The sequence below is a fragment of the Trachypithecus francoisi genome, unplaced genomic scaffold (genome assembly GCF_009764315.1).
Source record: "Trachypithecus francoisi isolate TF-2019V2 unplaced genomic scaffold, Tfra_2.0 Lachesis_group5, whole genome shotgun sequence".
NCBI classification, from domain to species: Eukaryota; Metazoa; Chordata; class Mammalia; order Primates; family Cercopithecidae; genus Trachypithecus; species Trachypithecus francoisi.
In genome coordinates, this window is record NW_022681470.1 from 94,362,820 (window position 1) to 94,386,222 (window position 23,403).

Sequence of the window (23,403 nt, forward strand, 5' to 3'; positions counted from 1 at the left end):
CACCTCTCGGCTCCTGAGCATTACGCACCTTACGTGTGCTTTTGCCTCCCACTACGTGCCTACCTGTCCCCAATACCACTCTGCTCCCCAAAGGATAGTTTTGTCCCTAAATCCCATTCTGTCACCCCAACTACTCTCTGCCCTCCCCCACCTTTTTGAGACGGAGTCTTGCTCTGTCTCCCAGGCTGGAGTGCAATGTTGCGATCTCGGCTCAGCAACCTCTGCCTCCTGAGTTCAGGCGATTCTCCTGCCTCAGCCTCCTGGGTAGCTGGGATTACAGCGCCCGCCACCACGCTCAGCTAATTTTTGTATTTTTTAGTAGAGACGGGGTTTCATCAACTTGGCCAGGCTGGTCTTGAACTCCTGACCTCGTGATCCACCTGCTTCGCCCTTTTAAATTGCTGGGATTACGGGCGTGAGCCACCGCGCCCGGCCTGATCTGCCTCTTAAGTACATAACGGCCCACACAGAACGTGTCCAACTCCCCTGCCCACGTTCCAATGTCCTCTCCCACATATCTCAGTGCCCCTTCCACATACCTCAGGACCCCACCCGCTTAGCTCCATTTCCTCCAGACGCCACCACCACGCGTCCCGGAGTGCCCCCTCCTGAAGCTCCCAGGAGTCCACCATGCTGTGCGTTCCTCCCTCCCTGTCCACGGCAGTGACCCTTCTCTCCCGGGCCCTACCTCCCTCTCGCGGGCTCTCGCTGCCCCACTTAGGCAGCGCTGCCCTTACTCCTCTCCGCCAGGTCAGAAAGGCCCCTCAGCCGGCGCGGTCCAGCCTCGCAAGGCTCCTGGTGACCACTAGAGGGCGGGAGGAGCTCCTGGCCAGTGGTGGACAGTGGCAAGGAAGGACCCTAGGGTTCATCGGAGACCAGGTTTCCTCCCTTAAGTGGAAATTTCTTCCCCCACTCCCTTCTCAGGAGAATGCCAAGGAGGGAACCTAGGCTGCTGGAAAGTCCGGCTGGGGCGGGGACTGTGGGTTTCAGGGTAGAACTGCGTTTGGAACGGGACAGGGAGCGGTTAGAAGGGTGGGGCTATTCCGGGAAGTGGTGGGGGGAGGGAGCCCAAAACTAGCACCTAGTCCACTCATTATCCAGCCCTCTTATTTCTCGGCCCTGCTCTGCTTCAATGGACCCAAGGAGAGCGGGGAAGTGGAGTGGGAGACCTAGGGGTGGGCTTCCTGGCCTTGCTGTACAGAACCTCGACCTAGCAGGCTTTGTTCCCCATTCCCACCTTAGTTGTTGCCCTGGGGCTAAAACTAGAGCCCAGGGGCCCCAGGTTCCAGACTGCCCCTCCCCATTCCACCCTGGAGCCAGGGAGTGGTTGGTGAAAGGGGGAGGCCAGCTGGAGAACAAATGGGTAGTCAGGGGGTGAGCGACTAGAGCCCTTTTAGCCTACCCAGGAATGGTTGGGGAGGAGGAGGAACAGGTAGGAGGTAGGGAAGGGGGAGGGGGCGGGGTTTTGTCACCTGTCACCTGCTCCAGCTGTGCCTAGGGCGGGCGGGCAGGGGGGAGGGGGGCCAGGGGGACCGGTATAAAGCAGCAGGCGCCTGTGCCCGTTCCACCTCTCAAGCAACGCCTGCCTGAGTCTGTTCTGCCCTCTCCCCACCCAGTTCACCACCACCATGACACCAGGCACCCAGTCTCCTTTCTTCCTGCTCCTGATCCTCACAGTGCTTACAGGTGAGGGGCACAAGGTGGGGAGTGGGCTGCCCTGCTCAGGTGGTCTTCGTGGCCTTTCTGTGGGTTTCGCTCCCTGGCAGATGGCACCATGAAAGGCAAGAATTGCAGACAGAGGTTGCCCTGTCTGTGCTAGAAGGAGGGAGAGGCTAAGGACAGGCTGAGAAGAGATGCCCCCAACCCTGAGAGTGGGTGCCAGGGGCAAGCAAATGTCCTGAAGAGAAGTCTAGGGGGAAGGGAGTAGGGAGAAGGAAGGCTTAAGAGGGGAGAAATGCAGGGGCCAGGAGCCGAGGCTTGTGGGCAGAGAGAAGGAGGCTGCTGCAAGGAAGGAGACAGCCAACCCAGGGGCTGCTGAGGCTGCCCACTCCCCAGTCCTCCTGGTATTATTTTTCTGGTGGCCAGAGCTTATATTTTCTTCTTGCTCTTATTTTTCTTCCAACCCAACCCTATTACTTTAACTTATCACAGCTGCCACGGCCCCTGAACCCACAACAGTTGTTACAGGTTCTGGTCATACAAGCTCTACCCCAGGCGGAGAAAAGGAGACTTCGGCTACCCAAAGAAGTTCAATGCCCATCTCTACTAAGAATGCTGTGAGTATGACCAGCAGTGTACTCTCCAGCCACAGCCCCGTTTCAGGCTCCTCCACCACTCAGGGACAGGACGTCACCCCAGCCCTGGACATGGAACCAGCCACAGGTTCGACTATCACCTTGGGACGGGATGTCACCTCGGGCCCGGACACCAGTGCAGCCCCGGGCTCCACTGCCCCCCCAGCCCACGATGTCACCTCGGCCCCGGACACCAGTGCAGCCCCGGGCTCCACCGCCCCCACAGCCCACGATGTCACCTCGGCCCCGGACACCAGTGCAGCCCCGGGCTCCACCGTCCCCCCAGCCCACGATGTCACCTCGGCCCCGGACACCAGTGCAGCCCCGGGCTCCACCACCCCCCCAGCCCATGATGTCACCTTGGCCCCGGATGCCAGTGCAGTCCCGGGCTCCACCGGGCTCCCAGCCCACGATGTCACCTCGGCCCCGGACACCAGGCCGGCCTTGGGCTCCACTGCTCCCCCAGCCCACGATGTCACCTTTGCCTCAGGCTCTGCATCAGGCTCAGCTTCCACTCTGGTGCACAACAGCACCTCTGCCAGGGCTACCACCACCCCAGCCAGCAAGAGCACTCCATTCTCAATTCCCAGCCACCACTCTGATACTCCTACCACCCTTGCCAGCCACAGCACCAAGACTGACACCAGTAGCACTCACCATAGCACAGTACCTCATCTCACCTCCTCCAATCACAGCACTTCTCCCCAATTGTCTATTGGGGTCTCTTTCTTTTTCCTGTCTTTTCACATTTCAAACCTTCAGTTTAATTCCTCTCTGGAAGATCCCAGCACCAACTACTACCAACAGCTGCAGAGAGACATTTCTGAATTGGTGAGTATCAGCCTTTCCTTTCCCATGTTCCCCTGAAGCAGCCATCAGAACTGTCCACACCCTTTGCATCAAGCCTGAGTCCTTTCCCTCTCACCCCAGTTTTTGCAGATTTATAAACAAGGGGATTTTCTGGGCCTCTCCAATATTAAGTTCAGGTATAGTTCTGGGTGTGGACTCAGTGTGGTGGTTGGAGGGTGGGTGTTGGTCATGACTGTAAGGAGGGACTGGTGCACTCAAGGTTGGGGGAGAGTCCTGAGCCAGAGCTGGGACCCGTGGCTGAAGTGCTCATTTCCCTGTGACCAGGCCAGGATCTGTGGTGGTACAATCGACTCTGGTCTTCCGAGAAGGTACCACCAATGTCCACGACGTGGAGACACAGTTCAATCAACGTAAAACGGAAGCAGCCTCTCGATATAACCTGATGATCTCAGACATCAGCGGTGAGGCTACTTCCCTGGCTGCAGCCCAGCACCATGCTGGGGCCCCTCTCCTTCCAGTGTCTGGTTCCCCACTCTTTCCTTAGTGCTGGCAGTTAGAGGGGCACCTCCTCTGGGAGACTGCCCTGACCACTGCTTTTCCTTTTAGTGCGTGATGTGCCATTTCCTTTCTCTGACCAGTCCGGGGCTGAGGTGCCAGGTTGGGGCATTGCGCTCCTGGTGCTGGTCTGTGTTCTGGTTGTGCTGGCCATCGTCTATTTCATTGCCTTGGTGAGTGCAGTCCCTGGCCCTGATCAGTGCCCTCCCCCCGCCGCCGGTAGAAGGCACTCCGTGGTCTGCCATAACCTCCTATTTCCCCAGGCTGTCTGTCAGTGCCGCCAAAAGAACTATAGGCAGCTGGACATCTTTCCCGCCCGGGATGCCTACCATCCTATGAGCGAGTACCCCACCTACCACACCCATGGGCGCTATGTGCCCCCTGGCAGTACCAATCGTAGCCCCTATGAGGAGGTGAGATTGGGCCCCACAGGCCGGGGGAGGCAGAGGCTTTGGCTGGGCAAGGATTCTGAAGGGGGTACTTGGAAAACCCAAAGAGCTTGGAAGAGGTGAGAAGTGGCATGAAGTGAGCAGAGGAGGACCTGGCAAGGATGGGGGGGCAGAGGTCAGAGGAGTTCTGGGGGACAGGCCTGGGAGGAGACCATGAAAGAAAGGGGCCCCCAAGAGGGAGTGGCCCCACTACCAGAATTCCTAAAAGAGCATTGGCTGTCCACATTCATGCTGGCTGGCCCTGGCTGAACTGGTGCCACCGCAGCAGTTTTGTTTTATTTTGTTTTGTTTTTTTTGCACCCAGAGGCAAAATGGGTAGAGCACTATGCCTGGGGAGCCCTTCCTGAGGAGTCACAGGGGTGAGCCCCTGTGCCCCTAATCATCTCCTAGGAATAGAGGGTAGACCGAGAAAGGCTGGTATAGGGGGAGGTTTCCCAGGTAGAGGAAGAAGTGTCAGCAGACCAGGTGAGCCTGGGTGCCAGTGGGGTTCTTGGGAGCTTCAAGGAAGCAAGGAACCCTCCCTCCTTCCTCTCCTGGCTTTTCTCTGTGGGACCTAGTCAATAATTACTGCAGCCACCCGAGGGTGGAAAACCACTCCAGGTTGGGGAGGAGAGAGGAGTTTATTTTTCTTGCTCCTATTTTCCTCTTCCTGGAGACCTCCCTCTCTCAGTTTTACAAAGACACAGATACACACACACACACGCATACACACACACACACCCCTACACACCTTCTTTGGCTGGAACAGCAGAGAATGGAGGGACAAGGTGGCTGATTAGAGCCAAGAAGAGGAAGTGAAGGAGAGCAGGGGGAGGAGGGCAGCCCTGTTTACAGTCACCGGCTGGTGGGGTGGCAGGTGCTCTCTCTGAATAAGCCCTTTGAGAGCTGGCCAGGACCCTGGACTGATTACCCCAGCCTGGGGTGGCATCCAGGGGCTCTAGGAGGTACCTTCTGCTCCTCACCCTGGATCTCTTTTCCTTCCACCTAGGTTTCTGCAGGTAATGGTGGCAGCAGCCTCTCTTACACAAACCCAGCAGTGGCAGCCACTTCTGCCAACTTGTAGGGGCACGTCGCCTACTGAGCTGAGTGGCCAGCCAGTGCCAGTCCACCCCACTCAGGTTCTTCAGGGCCAGAGCCCCTGCACCCTATTTTGGGCTGGTGAGCTGGGAGTTCAGGTGGGCTGCTCACAGCCTTCTTCAGAGGCCCCACCAAGTTCTGGGACCCTTCTCGGTCTGTGGAAGCTCATGCGGGCCCTTGAGGGCTTATGCCTGGGAAGTGTTGCAGTGGGGGCTCCCACGAGGACTGGCCCAGAGAGCCTGGAGATAGCAGGGGACCTGAACAGGACTGAATAAAACGTGGCCTCCCGCTGCGCCAACTTCTGATCTTTCATCTGTGGCCCGTGGGCAGCAGGGCAGTCAGAATGTGTGTGAGAGGCCTGGGGGAGGAGACAGGGAGGCCAGGAGGTGGTAAGGAGCGGGTTTGTTTGAGAAGCAGGAGCTGTGAGGAGGAGGTGACGTTGGGATGTAGGGGTGGCCTGAGGAGCCACCTCTGGCTAACCCTGGCAGCACAAGCGGAAGGAGGAAACGAAACCCAGGCGGGTTTTGGAGGACTAGCGTGACTGGGCTCCGAGACTGGGATCTGTGTGCCAGTGGCTCTCCCCTCTCCTCACCTGGCCCATGCCCTCCTTGCCCCCTGGCAGAGTGCCCCCAGATGGCTCTATTCTTAGCTGTCCGAGTGTGAAGTAAATCCTTGGGCAGTGATAACAGCCCAGAGTCAACAGGGTTGAGATAAGCAGAGGCTGGGTGAGATCCAGGCGCTGGCACCAGGCCCAGCCCCGTCCCTGACCCCGGCTGCCCCACCAGCCTGCTGCCCCTGGGGTGGGCTCCACAACACCCTGGGAATGGGGAAGTGGTTCTGGTTCCCTGATCCCTTTGGGCCCAGGCACATTGCCTGTCCCCTCAACCGCATTCCCCCAGGGCCTGGTGGTGCAGGGCAGGCCCGGATGCCCTGGTTGGGGCCTGCTGCCAGCAGCCAGAGAGCTATGTCTCCTGGCAGCTGTGGTGGGCTCAGGCAGGGCCAGGACACGTGTGGCAGGAGGCTTAGAGCGCCTAGCCTGGGGCCTTCCTCCCTCAGGCACCAGATCCTTTGGTTGCCCCTGCCCAGAACCACAGCCTAGCACCCTGCTCCCTCCCGCCCACCACACCCAGCACAGAAACTAACAGGAATGACTGTGCTCAGGGAAGGCAGAGATGTGCCTGGCATCACAGTTTATTATTTATAAACCATGACAATAACAGCTGTTGCTCAGCACAGGCCTAGCAGAGCCCACTGCAGGAGGACGGCAGTGGGCACCAGAGGCCTCGCCTGGCCAAACCCAATGGGAACACCCAGACTCAGCTGAGTCCCCAAGGGAGACTTGGCACATTGGCGTGGGTGCGGGACAGGTAAAAGCATGCAAGAGGGAGAAGAGGGACGTAAGGGGCATGCAGCTGCGGGGGGTCGGGACCCAAATAAATAAAGCAGGATGACAGGGTCCCCTTCCCGTCACCAGGAGTGCCTGGACAGCTTCCAGCCCCAAAGTCTGCCTGTCCCAAGGCTGTAGTTCAGCATCAACAGGGCAGGGAGCTTGGCAGGGCAAGGGCAGAGCTGGAGATCATGCCCAGTGTTTCAGGTGCCCGGCCCAATCAGCCTGGGGGGCACAGGACAGGGATGGAGAAGGGGCTGTCTCCATAGCTTGGGTAACATGCCAAAGGCAGGTCATAGGGCAGACTCAGTGGGGGTGGGGGCCTGGCTAACAGGCAATAGAGAGAAAGGGGGCCATCCAGAGAGGTGGGCAGAAGAGAGCCCCTGGGTCAAGAGAAAACCGTGGGAAGACACAGACAAGGGAAAAGGGGCAGGGCCACATGGTAGGAGAGTTTAGGGGAGAATCTGCCAGGGGGCAACAACCCGGCGCCAAGAGGTTTGGGGGCCAGGGCCCAGGAGGACCCCAGGTCTGCATGAGGGGCCTGGAAGGCTCAGTCCAGCTTGGCAAAGCCCCCAATGGTGACTTTCCTCTCAGGCTTAGTGCCCACTGGTTCCTGGAGCTGTACTGCGCCACCCCCAATGAAGCAAAAGGCAGGGCACACAGGCCCTGAGCAGTCCAGGGGGCACTCCAAGAGCCCACGGAAGGACACAGCATCCAGGAAGGAAACCCGGCCCCGCTCGTAGTCCAGGCAGATGCCCAGGCGGGGCGGCAGGGGCACTGTGCAGCCCGCTGCAGGGCCGTCCCTCCCTGTCAGCCCTGCGTTTGAGCTTGCCCCCGACCCCAGCAGGATCTTCCCCATGCCAATGGTTAGGAAAGCAAAGGGCGGCGACGCCTCCACTGTGGCATCCTCGGCACCGCTGTCGTGCCCGCTGTCCGGGTCGTACCTGCAGAAGCGGGTGTTGGGGACGAGATTGTTGAGGGATGGAGTGACAGATGAGGTACCAGAGGGAGACACTGGAAGGATGGAATGTTGAGGAGCAAGAAGTTGAAGGGATGGATTTCGGGTGTTGAGAAGAAAACGCTGAAGTGGCAGGGGTTAGAGTATAGGCTCAGGAGTTTGGGTTTGGTGGAAAGAGAGCGCTGAGAGGAAAGCACATTATTGGCAAGAGGGGCTGGGGGGACGGGAAAGACATGGCATTGGTATGGCACGTGGAAAGGCGTCGAGAAAAATGGTATTGGGGAAATCATGCTGGGGAGATGGTTCTGAGGATGAGAGGACATTGGAAGAATCCGAAATTAGTGACTAAGAAGAGAAAGGATGTTGGGAAGGTGGGTGTCGGGAGAGAGATGAGGGTGGATTGGTGTCACAAATGAAGGGTGTTAGAGGGATGCGGGGTTGGGGACAATGGGGTTTAGGAGGGGATTTGTGTTGGGGAGAAAGCATTTTGAAGAAATAAGGTGTTGGGGGATAGAGTGCTGGGGAGAAGGCTTAGGATGAAAAGCATTAGTGGGAAAGTTTTAAATAGGGAGTTGGGGAGAGGAGGGTTATGGAGGTGAGATGTTTAAGGGAAGATTTTTTTTTTTTTTTTGGAAGGAGTTTTGCTCTTGTCACGCAGGCTGGATGGAGTGCAATGACACAATCTTGGCTCACCGCAACCTCCACCTCCCGAGTTCAAGTGATTCTCCTGCCTCAGCCTGGCGAGTAGCTGGGGTTACAGGCATGTGCTATTTTTTTTTGTATTTTTAGTAGAGAGAGGGTTTCTCCATGTTGGTCAAGCTGGTCTTGAACTCTCGACCTCCAGTGATTTGCCTGCCTCGGCCTCCCAAAGTGCTGGGTTTACAGGCGTGAGCCACTGTGCCCAGCTAAGGGAAGAATTTTAAGATATGGGTGAAGGAGGTCTTGGAGAGCAAAGGTTTTATGGAGAAGGGATGTTGGAAATGGAGTGTTAGGAAGAAAGGATACAGATGCTTGGAGAGATGGTGTGTTGGTCCAGAGTGGCAGATGGTTGGAAGGAAGCAGAGATGGCTCCCTCTTCTATCATCCCTTTCCCTGACCACACACCACGCTCTGAAAATCAGTCCTCAAAAGCCCTTTTGCTGAGCCCATGCCTCTCCTGGCCACAGGCCTCCCAGCCTGGCTTCCATACTCCTACTACTTCCTCCGAATCCCCTCCCATCCCACCCTAGCAAGTCTGTGCTCTGCTTGCCACCCCTTCCGTGCCCCTCACTTCCACCAGGAACCCCATACTCCATCCCTTCCAGAGGGGTCTGACCTGGGGCTGATCACATCGGGGGCACCCTGGAAACTTTCTTGAAGCTTGCTCTCCAGCCCGACGCCCACCTTGACCAAGTAGGAGGCTGGGTCTACGGCGCAGGCCCAGTAGCTGCGGCCCTGGGTCACAGCCACGTCGCCCAGGACCACATCCACACTCAGGTGGCAGCCGGTCAGCAGCCGGTCAGCAGCCAGCAGCAGGGGCAGCCCTGGAACACTCCGTACTGCTCGCTGGTCCTTGCTGATGGCCAGCCGCTCTCGGCTTGCACCCCAGCGGCCGTCGAGGAAGAAGTGCAAGACTGGAAAGAGGGAGAGGGTTGAGATGGAGGAAGAACTTCAGGGACAAACACTGGCACTGGGGGCTGTGAGACTGCAGAACAGGGAACGCATTGCAAGGGTGGTTCAGTCACCAGGAACAGGCAGGGGGTTCAAGAGAACAGGACATGGGAAATCGGAAAGGGAGGCATGCGGAAAAAAGAAGGGGGCATTCCAAATGGGCATGGGACCCCAGAGAGTTTCTGTGATGACGGTGGGCACAGAAGCCAGTGCCCTGGACCTGGCTGACTCATGGGGTTTCCTCCAACTCCTTACTTGTGGCCAGCCCCATGGACAGTTCCCACTATTCCGTTCTACCTGGTGACATTCCCATCACCATCAGTCTATGCCTTCCAGCCCATACTCTGGGTTCACACCTGGCCCTTATACCCAGTCGCTACTTGGGTGGCAAGGCTTCCCTCTCATGCCCACCCCCTGGAGTTCGAACTATTTTCTAGTCACTTTAGTAACATTCTTGAGCCCTAACCATGAGCCAGACACTGTACTCAGACTTCCATGCATCGTCTCACACCAGCTGAGTTTTTGTAACCCTATGAGGTAAGCATTATCATTTTTTAAAAATATTTTTTTTTTGACACGGAGTCTCACACTGTTCACCAGGCTGGAGTGCAGTGGCACAATCTCAGCTCACTGCAACCTCCGCCTTCCAGCTTCAAGCGATTCTCCTGCCTCAGCCTCCCAAGTAGCTGGGATTACAGGCATCTGCCACCACGCCCAGCTAATTATTTTTATTTTTAGTAGAGACAGGGTTTCACTATGTTGGCCAGGCTGGTCTTGAATGCCTGACCTCGTGATCCACCCGCCTCGGCCTCCCAAAGTGCTTGGATTACAGGCGTGAGGCACCATGCCCGGCCAAAAATAATTTTTTTTTACATATTTTATTGATTGATTGATTGATTGAGACAGAGTTTCACTCTTGTTGCCCAGGCTGGAGTGCAGTGGCGCAATCTCGGCTCACCGCAACCTCTGCCTCCCAGGTTCAAGTGATTCTCCTGCTTCAGCCTCCCAAGTAGCTGGGATTACAGGCATGTACCACCACACCTGGCTACTTTTATATTTTTAGTAGGTTTCTCCATGTTGGTCAGGTTGGTCTCAAACTCCCAACCTCAGGTGATCCACCTGCCTTGGCCTCCCAAAGTGCCAGGATTACAGGTGGGAGCCACCTCGCCTGGCCTTTATTTATTTATTTATTTTTTCCGAGACGGCAGAGTCTTCCTCTGTCGTCCAGGCTGGAGTGCAGTGGCACAATCTCGGCTCACTGTAACCTCCGCCTCCCGGGTTTAAGCGATTCTCTTGCCTCAGCCTTGCGAGTAGCTGGGATTGTAGGCATGCACCACCACGCCTGGCTAATTTTTGTATTCCTAGTAGAGATGGGGTTTCACCATGTTGGCCAGGCTGGCCTTGAACTCTTGACCTTGTGATCCGCCCTCCTCGGCCTCCCGACGTGCTGGGATTCCAGGCGTGAGCTACCTCGCCTGGCCTATTTATTTTTTTAGAGATCAGGTCTTGCTGTGTTGGCCAGGTTGGTCTTAAACTCCTGGCCTCAAGCAATCCTCCCTCCTTGGCTTCCCAAAGTGCTAGGATTACAGGCATGAGCCGCTGCACCTGGCTAGTATTATCATTATCCCTACAAAAAAGGACTCTGAAGTTCAGAGAGGGTGAAAAACTTGCCAGAATTCACTCACACAGTTGGCAAGAGGTAGAGCTGGGATTTGAACCCAAGCAGTCTAGCTCCAGAGTTAGTGTGTGTGAGACCTACTATGTTATATGGCCTCACTAGTGGCCACCCGAACCAACCGTCAGGGCCTGGGCCCTGGCATACCCCATGCCCTTTGCATGACCACCTGTGCCTGCTCACTCACCAGGTGCTGGGGGCGTGTGCAGGTGCACATCTTCACTGTACTCGCCGTAGCCGGCCTTGTTGCAGCCGCGGACGCGCAACACGTACACAGAGCCCGTGTCGGGGTTCTCAAGCAGGGCACTGGTGCCCCTCACCTCCTCCCGCCGCTGCCAGCGGGTGGGGCCCGGCTGGGCAGGCACATCCGTGCGCCGGAACTCAACGGTATAGTGCCAGGCAGGTGGTGAGTGGGGTGGCAGCCGCCAGCATAGGAAGATCTGATCATAGGCAAAGGTGCGCTGGGTGTCAATGACGGGGGCCTCAGGCACTGTTGGAAGAGACAGCGGGGGTCAGTCAGGGCCTGGCCACTGGCCTGGTATGGAGGACAGGGACAGGCAGGAAAAGGGAAAGCAGCGGGAGCCGGGGGGGTGAGTGTGGGTGAGAGGGAGCTGGGGAAGGGCTCATCTCAGGACTGGGCACAGGAGAGGCAGGGCAGGGCCCAAAAGAGAACGAAGCTGGAAAGTGCTGGGCTGGGGGTGAGGACATCTGTGTGCTAGTCCTGGGCTGCTGCTACCTCACTCTGGCCTGGAATAAGTCACTTCCCCTTTCTGGGCCTCAGTTTCCTCCCCTGTCAAATAAGGGTATCAGATTAGGTAAGTTCTGGGGGCCCTTGCAGCTCAGACCTTGTATGAGTTAAGAGAAGCCCCAGGGAGGGGCAGGCAAAGGCCACTGGAGCCCACAGGCAAGAGGGCGCCGAGCAGGAAGGAAGAGGACCAGGCTCAGAAGAGAGATGCAGGAGGCAGCGAGGTGGAAAGTGGGGACAACAGAGGGACAGAAAAGCTGAGGGCAGGGGTTGGAGGTCAAGGGAAAGGAAGTGCAAGGCCAGAGGGCAAGGGTCACAAGGACAAAAGGTCAGAAGGGCCAGGATTACACAAGCGCCTGAAGAAGGCAGAAGAGAGACAGGGCATTGGTCCAGTGGGAGGACCACGAGGTCGGGGCAAGACAGGAAAGAGAAGGAAGCAATGAGTGGTTGGCCGAGATGTGTGGGAGCAGCGGGGTGGGAAGGGGGCCCGGCGGCGGGCAGGGCCCCCGGGGCAGGGCCGCTGACTTGCCTGGGGTGCTCCGGAGCAGAGTCCGCGGTGGCCACAGCCTACAAACAAAGAGAGGGAGAAGCAGCGCTGAGCGCGGTAGGACGGTGTGGCAGGGTGGGCTGGGTGGGAGGAATGGCTGGCCAGGCCGGGCAGGAGGCCGGGGAGGTCCCCGGTGGGCACTGCCCCCCGGGCCCGCTGCTGGGGAGGAAGGGAAGAAGGCTCTGGTTGGGCATGGGGCCTGGCCATCTCCTTACCTCGCAGGAAGTTAAGCTCTGTCAGCAGCTTCATCTCACGTCCCACGTCGAGTTGGCAATGGCGGAAGGAGGAGCTGGCAGCTGGCCGGAACGTCTGGAGGGCTTCAGTAGCTCGGGCAATCCTGGGATGGGGGCAAGAAAAGGTCAGGCACTGCCATCTGGGCAGCCACCCTGCCCCTCAATTCTGTCTTGCCTGCCCCTAGAGCCTTGGGAACTGCTTTGGGAGCTGGTATCAGTTTGGCCTCATGAAAATCCTCAGAACCCCAGTTTTCCACCTGGAAATACTGTAGACATTGTCCTAGATGTTGGTCACACCCATGATGTCTCTGCCCCCCTAGGATCCCATGCCCCTGAGTACCTGTTGTGCAGCTGCTTGGCGGCTTGCACAAAGCAAGGCTGGTCTGTTTCCTTAAGTACTTCCTGGGCATAGCCCACCAGACCTGAGCCATCCAGCAGGCTCCGGTGCTCCTGGATCTGGGCGCTGAGACGGGCCAGCCGCTCCTGCTGGCATTCTTCAATGGCCTGAAGCAGTGATGCCCGCTTCTCCTCCAGCACAGCCCCCAGCCCCCGCACCAGCTGTGATACCTCCTCCTTGGCCTGCTGACCACTCACCTGCCCAGGGAGCAACACCCAAAGGATGCATGACTTACTATCTTCTTTTTGGAGGCAGCATTTGTGCTGGCCTCCTTGGACACCACAGCATGGCTAAGGTCACAAGGGATCTGGGGAAATGCTGCTCACCCATTCCTACAGGGCCTGGGCTCATGGTTGCAATGGGACCTCTAGATGGACTCAACTCCTGGTCATTTGTGCCAACCTTCCTGGATCCCCACATCATAATCCCTGCCCCTTAGTGACTCATCCAAATGAACACGGCCATGGCTACCCTAATGTCCACTTTGACTGCACTAATTAATGTCCACTGGCATCTATGCCATCCTTAGTTGTCCATCCCCATGTCAGCCAGCTCAGTCAACCTGTCAGAAGGTATCAGTCATCACCTCACTCTAGTACTGGGGATGTGTGCCATCCTCGGTAGGCACCTGAGACTGAGAGCATCTGAACTATGCATAGGGTTTTTTGAGTGACGCGTGTGGGGTTTTTCGAGCTCTCTGCTGAGCTATAGCCACCCTGCTCCCCCTGCAGCCCAGGTACAGCCTGGCCTGGGGCACTGGTGTTCCTGCAAACCTGGTTTAACCAGAACCTGGACACCTCACGGGCTTCCTGAGCTAGCAACGAGGTGATTGGGTCATGACCACCCACACCCCCTTCCTGCCCCTACTCCCAGGCAGGGCCCAGGGCCCACCTCCGTGCCCTCCCTCACCTCGGTGTGCCTCACGGCCTCCTCCAGCTCACAGATCTGGGTCTGTACCGTGTCCTGGTTTCCCAGGATGTATGTCAGGCTCTTTGTCAGCTTGTCCTGAGGGGGAAGAAAGAGGTGGGCATCATGCCCAGCTCTGCAGAAACCAGCAGTTGGGAGGAGGTGCAAGAGGGTAAGAGTGTGAGTTAGCACTAGGGTTGGATAAGGGGGGTCCTTACCTTGAGGGCCTGGTAGGCACTGAGCACTGGTGTGATCTTGTGCCCGCTGTGGGTGCGCCGCACCCGGCAGAGTTGACATACCAGCCGTTGGCATGTCTTACAGTAGTGGGTCACCTCTTCCTTGTGGTCTGGGCACATAAGACCCTAGGGACACAAAGAACAATGTGATGGTCAGACAATGGTGTGGGTAAGGGTACTATGCTACCACTACAGCAGTTTGGTGCCCTCCCTCCACTGGCAAGATGGGAGTGGAGACATCTGCTGGTGGTGCTTCACAGTGCCACCTGGTGGTACATAGTGGCATCAAAGAGAGCCTTTCCTGCAGTTTCCGGGCGGTGCCCATTTCACCAGCATTGCACCTCCTTTCATCTCTCTCATTGGAATATGTGGTAATAACAGTAATAATGATGCCAATTAATCTTAGCCTGGTAGTTAATAATTAACCTTGTCCATCTTGTTTACTGCTGTATCTCCAACACCTAGAATAGCACCGTGCACATAGGTGCTCATTAAATATTTGTTCAGTGAGTGAATGCACACAGACCTTTTCAGTGTGCAGATAGTGAACAAACACTATCTCACACCTTCCTCTCAGCAACCCTTTAGGTATGGACATTGCAGGGCAGATACTACAATCCCCCTGTAGTAAATGAGATGGAGGCCCGAAGTTGTTGAATGATTTGTCCAGTGACTTCGTTACAGATAACAGAGGTAGGTGCTTAGCATTGAAAAACCCTTCCCACTTCCTTTTGGAAACCCACAATGCCAGGCACCCCCACCCACCTGCAGCAGCATGTCCCTCCCTCCACAGGCCTTGGAAGGGCTGGCTCACCTTGGGGCGGAAGGAGAGGGTGGGCAGGGTGGGCTCATGCTGGGCTTTCTGCGTGCCCCAGGGGTGGAAGAGCTTGAAGCACTCATTGCAGAAGGTGGCACGGCACTCTGTGCAGCCCTTGGTGGCCTCTAGTGGTGGGGGCTTGCACAACTGGCACAGGATGGCGCCTCCCACACTCACACTCTGGCGGTACCGCTCCACCACACGTTCCAGGGTCAGGTTCCGGAAAAGCCCTGCCAGACCCCGCTCCCCAAGCTCCACATCACCTTGGCATGCTGGACACGGGAACATGATCACCTGGGGGTGCAAAGCACCTCGCTTCCTCCCAGGGTATGTCCCAAAGCCTGTGGGTGAACCAGGGAGGTAGAGGACGTGAGAGTTACAGCTGGCTGGGTGTGGGGAAGCCTGTTCAATTAAATTAGATTTTCATTGTGCCTAGAGCTCAGCTCTCATTAGAGCCTGCGTAAGCAGTATCTCCACCCCCTAGAAAGACAGACAGATGCCCCTGACCAGTGATGGACTTCTTCCATCTTCCTGATGAATAGCTCAGCGTTCCCATCCCCACCCTACAGGCCCCAGTCCCACCTGACTTAAGCAGCCGGTCCAGGCGGTCTGGCTTGGGGAGAGTTCTGCGGGAGAGGCGGGGGCTGCGGGTGGAAGGGGTGGAGGCAGGAGAGGTGGGCTCAGAGCTGGGGTCCCCACCATGTCCTATGTAGCCCTGCTGGCCCAACACCTCCCGGGCACAGGCCTGGCACACGTTGTGGGTGCAGGGCAGCACTAGTGGCTGCTTGTACATCTCTTGACACACTGGGCACAGGAGTTCCTTCTCCATGTTCTTCATGCTGGTCTGTGGAGGGACCAGGAGGCTAGGTCAGCGCTTGGACACCTAGGCATACCTCAGCAGCCCCTTGGCTGCCCTTGGATACCCTAGGGGTCTGAGGAAGGAGCAAGACAAGCTACCTGCAGCTTTTCCCCAGCACCTGCCTTGAGCTGGTTCACAGACCTTCCCAGACCTCTGTCCCTTGCTTCTTTCCCCGCGGCAGAGCTAAAGGCCCAGAGGAGGGACGGTTGGACCTTGTGCCTGCTCCAGCCTCAAGCCCAATCCCCATTTCTCCAGCTGCAGCAGCCCCAGCTGGCAGCCCCCTCACCTGCCTCCATCCCCCATCTGTGGGCAGCATGCCCCTGGCATTTTTCTCAAGGACACCGCCCATTCTGCAGCTCCATGCAGACCCCCACTCCTTTCTCCAGCAGCACCCCCATGCCGTGATTCCCGATAGTCAGGCGAAGCTGGCATTCCATCCTGCTCGCTCCATACGTCCTCCTGCCGCGGCTCCGGCCTGCGGCCACTCCAGCCTCCATTCCCTATCCTTCACTTCCCCATCGTTCTCCTCCAATCCCTCTAACCAACCCATTCCCCTTCGCCCCCATCAGGCCCTCCCGCCCTCTCCCGCAGCGCAACCCGGTCAGCGGCACCCCTTCTCCGAGCTAGTGGGGGAATCAAGAGCCCCGCCCACTCGCCCCCTCCCCACCGGAAGTCCCCTCCCCCTCTTGGTGGCGAGAGTGGGGGTCCTCAGGCTATGCCCCACCCCCACACCTCACCTTGGTCCCTCTCTTCGCAGCCATCCCGGTCAGGGGCGCAGCTGACACAAAGGAGGGAGGGACAAGGAGGGGGGGAGGAAGTGGTGGGGGGGAACACGGTTGGCACCGCCCCTGGGAGAGCCGGGCAAGGGTTGCCATGACAACCGCAGGCTCGGAAGCAGCCTTGAGTGGGGGTGCGTGGGGTGGGGTCTTGGGGAGGGGTCCAAATTGGGATCTGCACTGTGGGGCGGCTCCTACATCATCCCCCACCTGTCCTCAGTTTTCTTGGAAAATATCCAAGCTCACACTTCCCCTCCTCATAACAGCGCCTTTCCCCTGAAGCCCCAGCCCCGGTGCACTGCTGGAGGCCACCCCAGCCCATCCGCTGCGTCTGGGCTGCTCCTAGCTCCTCCTCACGCCCCAGCACAACGACGCCTTCAAGGCACTCACCTCCGGGCTGCTCCCGGGATTACCCTCTCATACCTGCATCACGACCCTCCCAGCCGTTTCTGCCATCGCTAGCCCCCTGTCTACATCCCAGCATCTTCCTGGATCCCCACCTGTTCCAGGTCCCAGCTTGCCACAGAACCCTATACGCCCCCTCCCCTTCCCTCGACCCCACCTTAACTCACACTGATGCGGACCAGTGCGTCCATGATGGAAGTGAAGGTCTGCATATCCTCACCCTCTGCCATGGCCCTACCGTGCCCGCCCGCCCCTGGGTGCCCGATCCCGGCTGCAGCTGCGAACCCTGGGCTTAATGCAGGAGCCCAGTGGGGGTGTGAGGAGGGCTGGGGGGGTGAGGTGTCACTGCGCATGCTCCAGGGACCAGCCTCGAACAGTGCCCGTCGGGGTAGGGGGTGGGAAATAGTTCTCCCCACGTGGTTCTCGAAAGCCGGTCGGGGTGGGGGGGTTGGGGAATATGGAAAGGTATTTGAGGGGGGAGCCATTTCTTATATTCTCGTCTTTCATTGGCTCCTAATTTTACTCATATAAAGCGGGGGATTAGTTTCGGAGGAAAATGGGTTCCTGGTTGGGAGCACTAAATTTTGGGTTGAGAGATGTTGAGGCAATGGTCATGGGGCAGGGAGGTTTGAGGAACGTGCACTAAGAGATGGCAGAAATGGCAAAGAAGACAGAGATGGGATAGATGCCACAGGCACGGGCCCAATGACTTAAAGAGATAAGTGCAGCGTGTACAGAGTGGCAGCGGACGCACCAGGTATGAGGAAAGGGCGGTGGCCGAGGATGCCCCCTCGACGCATTATTTCCTCCCTGTCGCAAGAGGGCGCTGCGTCCAGGCACTGCGAGGACGAAAGAGGAGAACGCGGGGAGTAGCAAGTCCGCATTAAGCGCTAACGCATGCGCATAGCTAATCGCACCCGCCTCAGCTTCCCTTTCTTGTCCAGAGGCGCCGGTTGGACTCACGGGAGGGGCATGATGGGTAACGGGACTGGTGGGGTCCCCAGGAAGTGCTAGAGGGGGTCGGGGTTTGGGTGGAAAAGCTTTCCTTGTCCTCTCCCGGCAGAGCTGACGTGTCCTGGTTTCCACCGGGAGCGGGCATTTCCACTGGACGGGAGGGTTCGGGGTGTCAGGGGCTGGGGAATACCTAGGGGTTGCCGCGCGGTGTGGGGAGTTGGGGCATGTGGCTGCAGTCCCGGGAGTTCTTGGAGGGGGTCGGCCCACCGAGCTTCTGGACCGGCCGATCTGCCCGTAGCTTGCCGGAGGGAGGGCGGAACTTGACTCTCCGTCCCTTCTCCCATCCCCTTAGTGGTAGGTACAGGCACCTCGCTGGCGCTCTCCTCCCTCCTGTCCCTGCTGCTCTTCGCTGGGATGCAGATGTACAGCCGTCAGCTGGCCTCCACCGAGTGGCTCACCATCCAGGGCGGCCTGCTTGGTTCAGGTCTCTTCGTGTTCTCGCTCACTGTATCCTCCCTGCGGTTGGAGGGGGCGGGCCACGTAGGCTTGTGCCCTTCCCCTTCCCCACACAGCTCTGCCCCAATTGCACGCCCTACTCCTTAACTCCCTCAACCAGGCCTTCAATAATCTGGAGAATCTTGTCTTTGGCAAAGGATTCCAAGCAAAGATCTTCCCTGAGAGTAAGTGAATATTGGAGCTTGAGTGTTTGAATTTTCTCCTCTTTAACCTCCTGAAACATGATATTGAATTTCCAGATGCTTAGGTATTAAAGGTTGTTAAGGAGAAATATATTTACTAAAGCTGTCTGATGACAGATGACGCTTTTCGATTCTGCATCTTGTATAGCTCTTGGAGGTGGAGCTGGAAGAGAAAGCCTTTGAAAGCAAGAAACTTTGGTACCTTCTGGCCAGCTCCCAGGGAAGGTTTGAGGGGAACAGGCAAATTTGGGCTGATGTTTTGCATCTGTTCGCTAGGAGGTGGTCCTTGGTCCCACCAGAAGAAGCAGCAGGACCAAATTCACTGTGGAGTTCTGATGTGAAATTGACTCAGTATTAGAGAATTCTACTAATTTGAGGAGATTGTGAAGAGTCTAAATACTAGAGGCACCAAATTTCCATGGCAGCAGGAATCCTGACCAAATCAGAATAACTGTTAGATTATTTCCTGTTTGGAATAATTCTCGTTCAATTGCTCATGTTAATCAAGAATTGATTCAGTTATTTATGGAGAATTAAGTTTATAAAGCAAATTAAGCGTCAAGACCAGATTACTTAAGGAATGCCATGTGCTCAGAAATTCACAGCAGATGCAATCTCATGTAAAGGCTTCATCTGGCAAAACAAAGATCTATCACAGTTGCCCTTAATCTTTTCTTTTCTTTTTTTTTTTTTCGAGACAAGGTTTTACTCTGTCACCCAGGCTGGAGTGCAGTGATGTGATCATGGCTCACTGCAGTCTTGACCTGGACTCAAGCAATCTTCCCACCTCAGTCTTACCTCTTATCAGTAGCTGGGACTACCAGTGAGTGCCACCATACCCAGCTACTGTTTTAAGTTTTGTAGAGATGAGGTTTCACCATATTGCCCAGGCTGGTCTCGAACTCCTGGGCTCAAGTGATCCTCCTGTTTCAGCCTCCCAGAGTGCTGGAATTACAGGTGTGAGCCACTGGGCCTGGCTGCCCTCATTTCTTTGCCCCAGTCTAGGACTTGCTTTCTCCACATAGCCCTTTTGCAGGCTTCAGAGTTCCTTCCATCCAGTAGCCCTGGGACTTCTCTCTGTTAGATTTTGTTTCCATATATATTATCTTCACTTGCTTCTTTTTTTTTTTTTGAGATGGAGTCTCGCTCTGTCACCTCTGCTGGAGTACAGTGGTGTGAACTCAGCTCACTGCAGCCTTTGCCTCCTGGGTTCAAGCTGTCCTCCCGCCTCAGCCTCCCAAGTAGCTGGGATTACAGGCATGCGCCACCATACCTGGCTAATTTTTGTATTTTTGGTAGAGACAGGCTTTCACCATGTTGGTCAGACTGGTCTTGAACTCCTGATGACAGGTGATCCACCCACCTTGGCCTCCCAAAGTGCTGGGATTACAGGTGTGAGCCATCGTGCCGGCTTTTCAGTTGCTTCTGGAAGAAACCGTTGGCTGGGTGGGATGGCACATGCCTGTAATCCTAGTGCTTTGGGAGGTGGAGGCTGGCAGAGCGCTTGGGCCCAGGAATTCAAGACCAGCCTGGGCAACAGAGAGAGACCCTGTCTCTACAAAAAATACAAAAATTAGCCGGGCATGGTGGTGCGCACCTATAGTCCCAGGTACTTGGGAAGCTGAGGTGGGAGGATCGCTTGAGCCCAGGAGGTCAAGGCTGCAGTGAGCTGAAACTGCACCACTGCACTCCAGCCTGGGTGACAGAGTGAGATTCTGCCTCAAAAATTAAAAAAAAAAAAAAAAAAAAAAAAAAAAAACAGATACCATTGTGGTGGGGCAAAGCTCTTGGCCCACTTCGCCTTCTCTGCCCTCTCCACTTGGGCAGGTGCAGCCCTGTGTGTCCTTGCTTTTGTCCTCTCATCTTCTCTCCCATCATATTCCAGGTAACCTAAAATCCTTTCCTGCCCCCATGAACAAGTGAATCCAAGCACTCTGCCCTCCAACCTGTGTCCAGGGAGCAAGGCCCTCAACTTCCACCACTGGTCACCCAGCTTAATGAATTGACTCTCATTGTCTGGCTTCTGTTGGAAAGGGCTTAACTGGGTTCCCCAAATGGGAACACATCTTGCCCTTCAGACTTGTCCATCGCCTTTCCTTTTCCCTTTTATGGAAGGAAAGCCAGGATAGGGAAGTTACATGAGATTTGGGGCAGAGCTGATTAAAAAAAAAAGCATACATCTACATCCATGTTCTTTTTTTTTTTTTTTTTCTTTGAGACAGGGTCTCACTCTGTTGCTCAGGCTGGAGTGCAGTGGTGCAATCATAGCTCACTGCAGCTTTGAACTTCCCGGCTCAAGGGTTCCTCCCACCTCAGCCTTCTGAGTAGCTGGGACTACAGGCATGTGTACCAGTGTACTACCATGCCTGGCTAATTTTTTTTTAAATCAATTTTTTTTTTTTTTTTTAAGAGATGGGTCTCATTTTGTTGTTCAGGCTGGTCTCAAACTCCTGGCTCAAGTGATCTGCCCACCTCAGTCTCCCAAAGTGTTGGGATTCCAGGTGTGACCCACCGCACTCAACCTCCTACCTCCATGTTCTGGGTATCATTAAGGTCATCTGAATCCTCCTGCTGTTGTCATACATACCCTTCTAAGCAGGTTCCCCAGGATTCAGAGAGCCCCGGATTTCTCCTGGACTCCACATGCGGATGCCTGATATTTCCGTTCTGACCGTTGTCCTCCTTGTTTCTTCTCGTGTCCCTAGTTCTCCTGTGCCTCCTGTTGGCTCTCTTTGCATCTGGTCTCATCCACCGAGTCTGTGTCACCACCTGGTATGTTCCTGACAGCTGGGTAAGGGGTGTAGCATTCTGTTCTTTGGCACTGGATCCTACTCTGATGGTTTCAGACTTTTTCCTTCCACAGCCACCTCTCCCTCTGTTCTCCCTCTTTTGTCCTTCCCCATTTTCCTAAACTTGAACTTGGATTCTTTCCCTGATGCTAGTATCTTCCCTAGGAGGCACCGGGCTGGCAGCATGCCCACTGGTGCCGTGACCTTTCTGTCTTCACCATATAGCTTCATCTTCTCCATGGTTGGTCTGTACTACATCAACAAGATCTCCTCCACCCTGTACCAGGCAGCAGCTCCAGTCCTCACACCAGCCAAGGTCACAGGCAAGAGCAAGAAGAGAAATTGACCCTGAATATTCAATAAAGTAGATTCTTTGTAGCTCTGTGAGTTGTGATATGTTGTGGACCTCATCTACCAGTGCCCAGCTTAGGTGTACAGAATGTTAAGACATTTGGGCACCTTCTGTTTTCAGACCTTGGGAATGGTGAGGCTTTCCTTCCTCCCACATTCATTTTTACCAATTATCTGCTGAATACCGTCAGTGCTGCTGGAATGGCATATACTTGTGTGAGTCTCATCATGGAAGAAAAGTGCATGAATGTTCTGCAGTCATGATCTTTGGGGAAAGGGGTAAAGGCTGCAATGCAGGAGGGCCGGCCTGTCAGTACCAGAAGGCATCTTGGAGCAAAAGAGTAAAGGAAGGAAAGGTCCCGTACACCTATACTGTTTCATGGGGTTCCACGTGGTATCTTTGCCACTCCAGCTCCTTCCTTGAGCAAATGAGCCCCCTGCTGCAAGTGCATAGATGGGACTTCTCTCCTGATGCTGTCGCTGGGACCTCTCTGTTCTACTCCAGAATGAACATATGCCTGTGTTTAGAAAGACTCCCCAGGTGGTCAGCTGCTCCTTGCCTGTTTGTTCTGGTGCCTTCATTTTTTTCTCTGTCTTGTAGCCAAGACACTGGGAACTTCCTAAGTTGTAGTGAAGTATATAAAACAATAGGAGCAAGGACATCAGCTTCCGAGCCAACCTTGATGCAAATGCAGGTGGCTACTTGCACCCTGCCCTGTCTGTGCTCTGTCATGAGGAACAACTCTGTGCAGAGTGCCTGTCCTAGGTGCCATCCCTTGTGCTGAATGATGTGGGTTTTAAGGTACACACCTCGTCTTGGTCAGTTTTGTCTTTTCCAGAGCCTGATAATGGACAGTAAAAACTGGTGGGTTGGGCCAGCCGCAGTGGCTCAAGCCAGAAATCCCAGCACTTTGGGAGGCCCAGGTGGGTGGATCACCTGAGGTCAGGAGTTTGAGACTAACCTGGCCAACATGGGGAACCCCATCTCTACGAAAAATACAAAAATTAGCCGGGTATGGTGTTGTGTGCCTGTAGTCCCAGCTACTTGGGAGGCTGAGGCACCATCATCGCTTGAACCCAGGAGGTAGAGGTTGCAGTGGGTGGAGATTGTGCCACTGCACTCCAGCCTGAATGTGAGACTCTGTCTCAAAAAATAAAAAGGTGGGTTGGTTGAATGAAATAACCTGTCCTGACAAACAAAATCCTGTCCATAGGTGCCTGAGTTAGGGAATAAGACCCAGTGAAGATGAAGAAGTGAGTAGAGGAGTTTTGGTCAAGGACTAGAGGCCACCCCACCCCACTCCCATCTTTGGCCAGAACCCTAGATACTTTCCCTTCTGTAACTTGGCCAAGGAGCAAGTGCTAGGCAGTTTATCCAAGACGCCTGCAGGGGGCGCTATGGATTCACATCTCCCTCCTGGAGGCTAGCGGCACCCTCCCAGACAAGCTAACCCTGAGGGCCGGGTGTGGCGTTAGTTGTTGCTGGGTCTGTCAGTGTGGAAGCCAGCCTTCTTGGAAGACTCAAAAGACTGGTCCATTTGGAAGGACTGAATCCTGAATTAAACCTCTTCTCCCCCTAGGCTGGGATTGGAGGCAGAAAGTTTAGTGGAGACCAGAGAGAGCCTCCCTGAGAGGATGGCCACTCTAAGCTCTGACTCACCGTATTGATGGTTGGGGAGGGCAGTGGGTTGTGATATGAGACCCTGTGGGAGAGGACGAGGTTGTCCAAGTTGGTCTCTGGGCTTAAGGGGAGGCTGGGTTGGCTCTAAGTCTCACTGTCAAACCTCGACTTTGCCCTACGCAAAGTGGGAGCATTGGGCAGAGGGTCAGGTCCC

The 23,403-nt window shown here is 55.9% G+C and overlaps 3 protein-coding genes across 8 annotated transcripts; 2 read left to right on the forward strand and 1 right to left on the reverse strand.

Moving 5' to 3' along the window:
* Positions 1 to 749: 749 nt before the first annotated feature.
* MUC1 (mucin 1, cell surface associated) lies at positions 750 to 5,483 on the forward strand. 5 transcript variants are annotated; one of them, XM_033199357.1, is made up of 8 exons: positions 750 to 879; positions 1,617 to 1,686; positions 2,152 to 2,276; positions 3,234 to 3,280; positions 3,429 to 3,565; positions 3,711 to 3,832; positions 3,923 to 4,072; positions 5,097 to 5,483. In XM_033199357.1, the coding sequence occupies exons 2-8, from the start codon at positions 1,629 to 1,631 to the stop codon at positions 5,169 to 5,171; spliced, it is 714 nt and encodes a 237-aa protein (XP_033055248.1). In that variant the 5' UTR covers positions 750 to 879; positions 1,617 to 1,628; the 3' UTR covers positions 5,172 to 5,483. The 5 variants fall into 5 exon arrangements, with proteins under 5 accessions (XP_033055248.1, XP_033055250.1, XP_033055245.1 ...); XM_033199359.1 differs by having other exon boundaries at positions 751 to 879; positions 2,179 to 2,276; XM_033199354.1 differs by having other exon boundaries at positions 752 to 879; positions 2,152 to 3,125; positions 3,225 to 3,280.
* Positions 5,484 to 6,341: 858 nt separating this feature from the next.
* Positions 6,342 to 17,518, reverse strand: TRIM46 (tripartite motif containing 46). 2 transcript variants are annotated; one of them, XM_033199352.1, is made up of 10 exons: positions 16,944 to 17,518; positions 15,319 to 15,580; positions 14,734 to 15,077; positions 13,902 to 14,045; positions 13,687 to 13,782; positions 12,721 to 12,974; positions 12,363 to 12,484; positions 11,043 to 11,345; positions 8,846 to 9,143; positions 6,342 to 7,516 (listed from the first exon to the last, which is right to left on the reverse strand). In XM_033199352.1, exons 1-10 carry the CDS (start codon positions 17,259 to 17,261, stop codon positions 7,123 to 7,125), a joined length of 2,535 nt encoding a protein of 844 aa, XP_033055243.1. In that variant the 5' UTR covers positions 17,262 to 17,518; the 3' UTR covers positions 6,342 to 7,122. The 2 variants fall into 2 exon arrangements, with proteins under 2 accessions (XP_033055243.1, XP_033055244.1); XM_033199353.1 differs by lacking the exon at positions 16,944 to 17,518 and adding an exon at positions 16,333 to 16,937.
* Positions 17,519 to 17,603: 85 nt separating this feature from the next.
* Positions 17,604 to 21,595, forward strand: KRTCAP2 (keratinocyte associated protein 2). Its single transcript, XM_033199360.1, has 5 exons — positions 17,604 to 17,755; positions 18,083 to 18,237; positions 18,347 to 18,410; positions 21,134 to 21,200; positions 21,443 to 21,595. The coding sequence occupies exons 1-5, from the start codon at positions 17,674 to 17,676 to the stop codon at positions 21,561 to 21,563; spliced, it is 489 nt and encodes a 162-aa protein (XP_033055251.1). The 5' UTR covers positions 17,604 to 17,673; the 3' UTR covers positions 21,564 to 21,595.
* Positions 21,596 to 23,403: the final 1,808 nt, after the last annotated feature.

Coding starts and splice junctions, on each gene's coding strand:
- MUC1 (XM_033199354.1), top strand. CDS start 1,629: ATGACACCAGGCACCCAGTCTCCTTTCTTCCTGCTCCTGATCCTCACA. Junction 3,281..3,428: donor CTCTCCAATATTAAGTTCAG/GTATAGTTCTGG, acceptor CCCTGTGACCAG/GCCAGGATCTGTGGTGGTAC. Junction 4,073..5,096: donor ATCGTAGCCCCTATGAGGAG/GTGAGATTGGGC, acceptor CCTTCCACCTAG/GTTTCTGCAGGTAATGGTGG.
- TRIM46 (XM_033199352.1), bottom strand. CDS start 17,261: ATGGCTCCCCCCTCAAATACCTTTCCATATTCCCCAACCCCCCCACCC. Junction 13,783..13,901: donor GTGCCTACCAGGCCCTCAAG/GTAAGGACCCCC, acceptor CTTCCCCCTCAG/GACAAGCTGACAAAGAGCCT. Junction 9,144..11,042: donor GCACACGCCCCCAGCACCTG/GTGAGTGAGCAG, acceptor CCCTCTTTCCAG/TCTTGCACTTCTTCCTCGAC.
- KRTCAP2 (XM_033199360.1), top strand. CDS start 17,674: ATGCGCATAGCTAATCGCACCCGCCTCAGCTTCCCTTTCTTGTCCAGA. Junction 17,756..18,082: donor TCACGGGAGGGGCATGATGG/GTAACGGGACTG, acceptor CCATCCCCTTAG/TGGTAGGTACAGGCACCTCG. Junction 18,238..18,346: donor TCTTCGTGTTCTCGCTCACT/GTATCCTCCCTG, acceptor TCCCTCAACCAG/GCCTTCAATAATCTGGAGAA.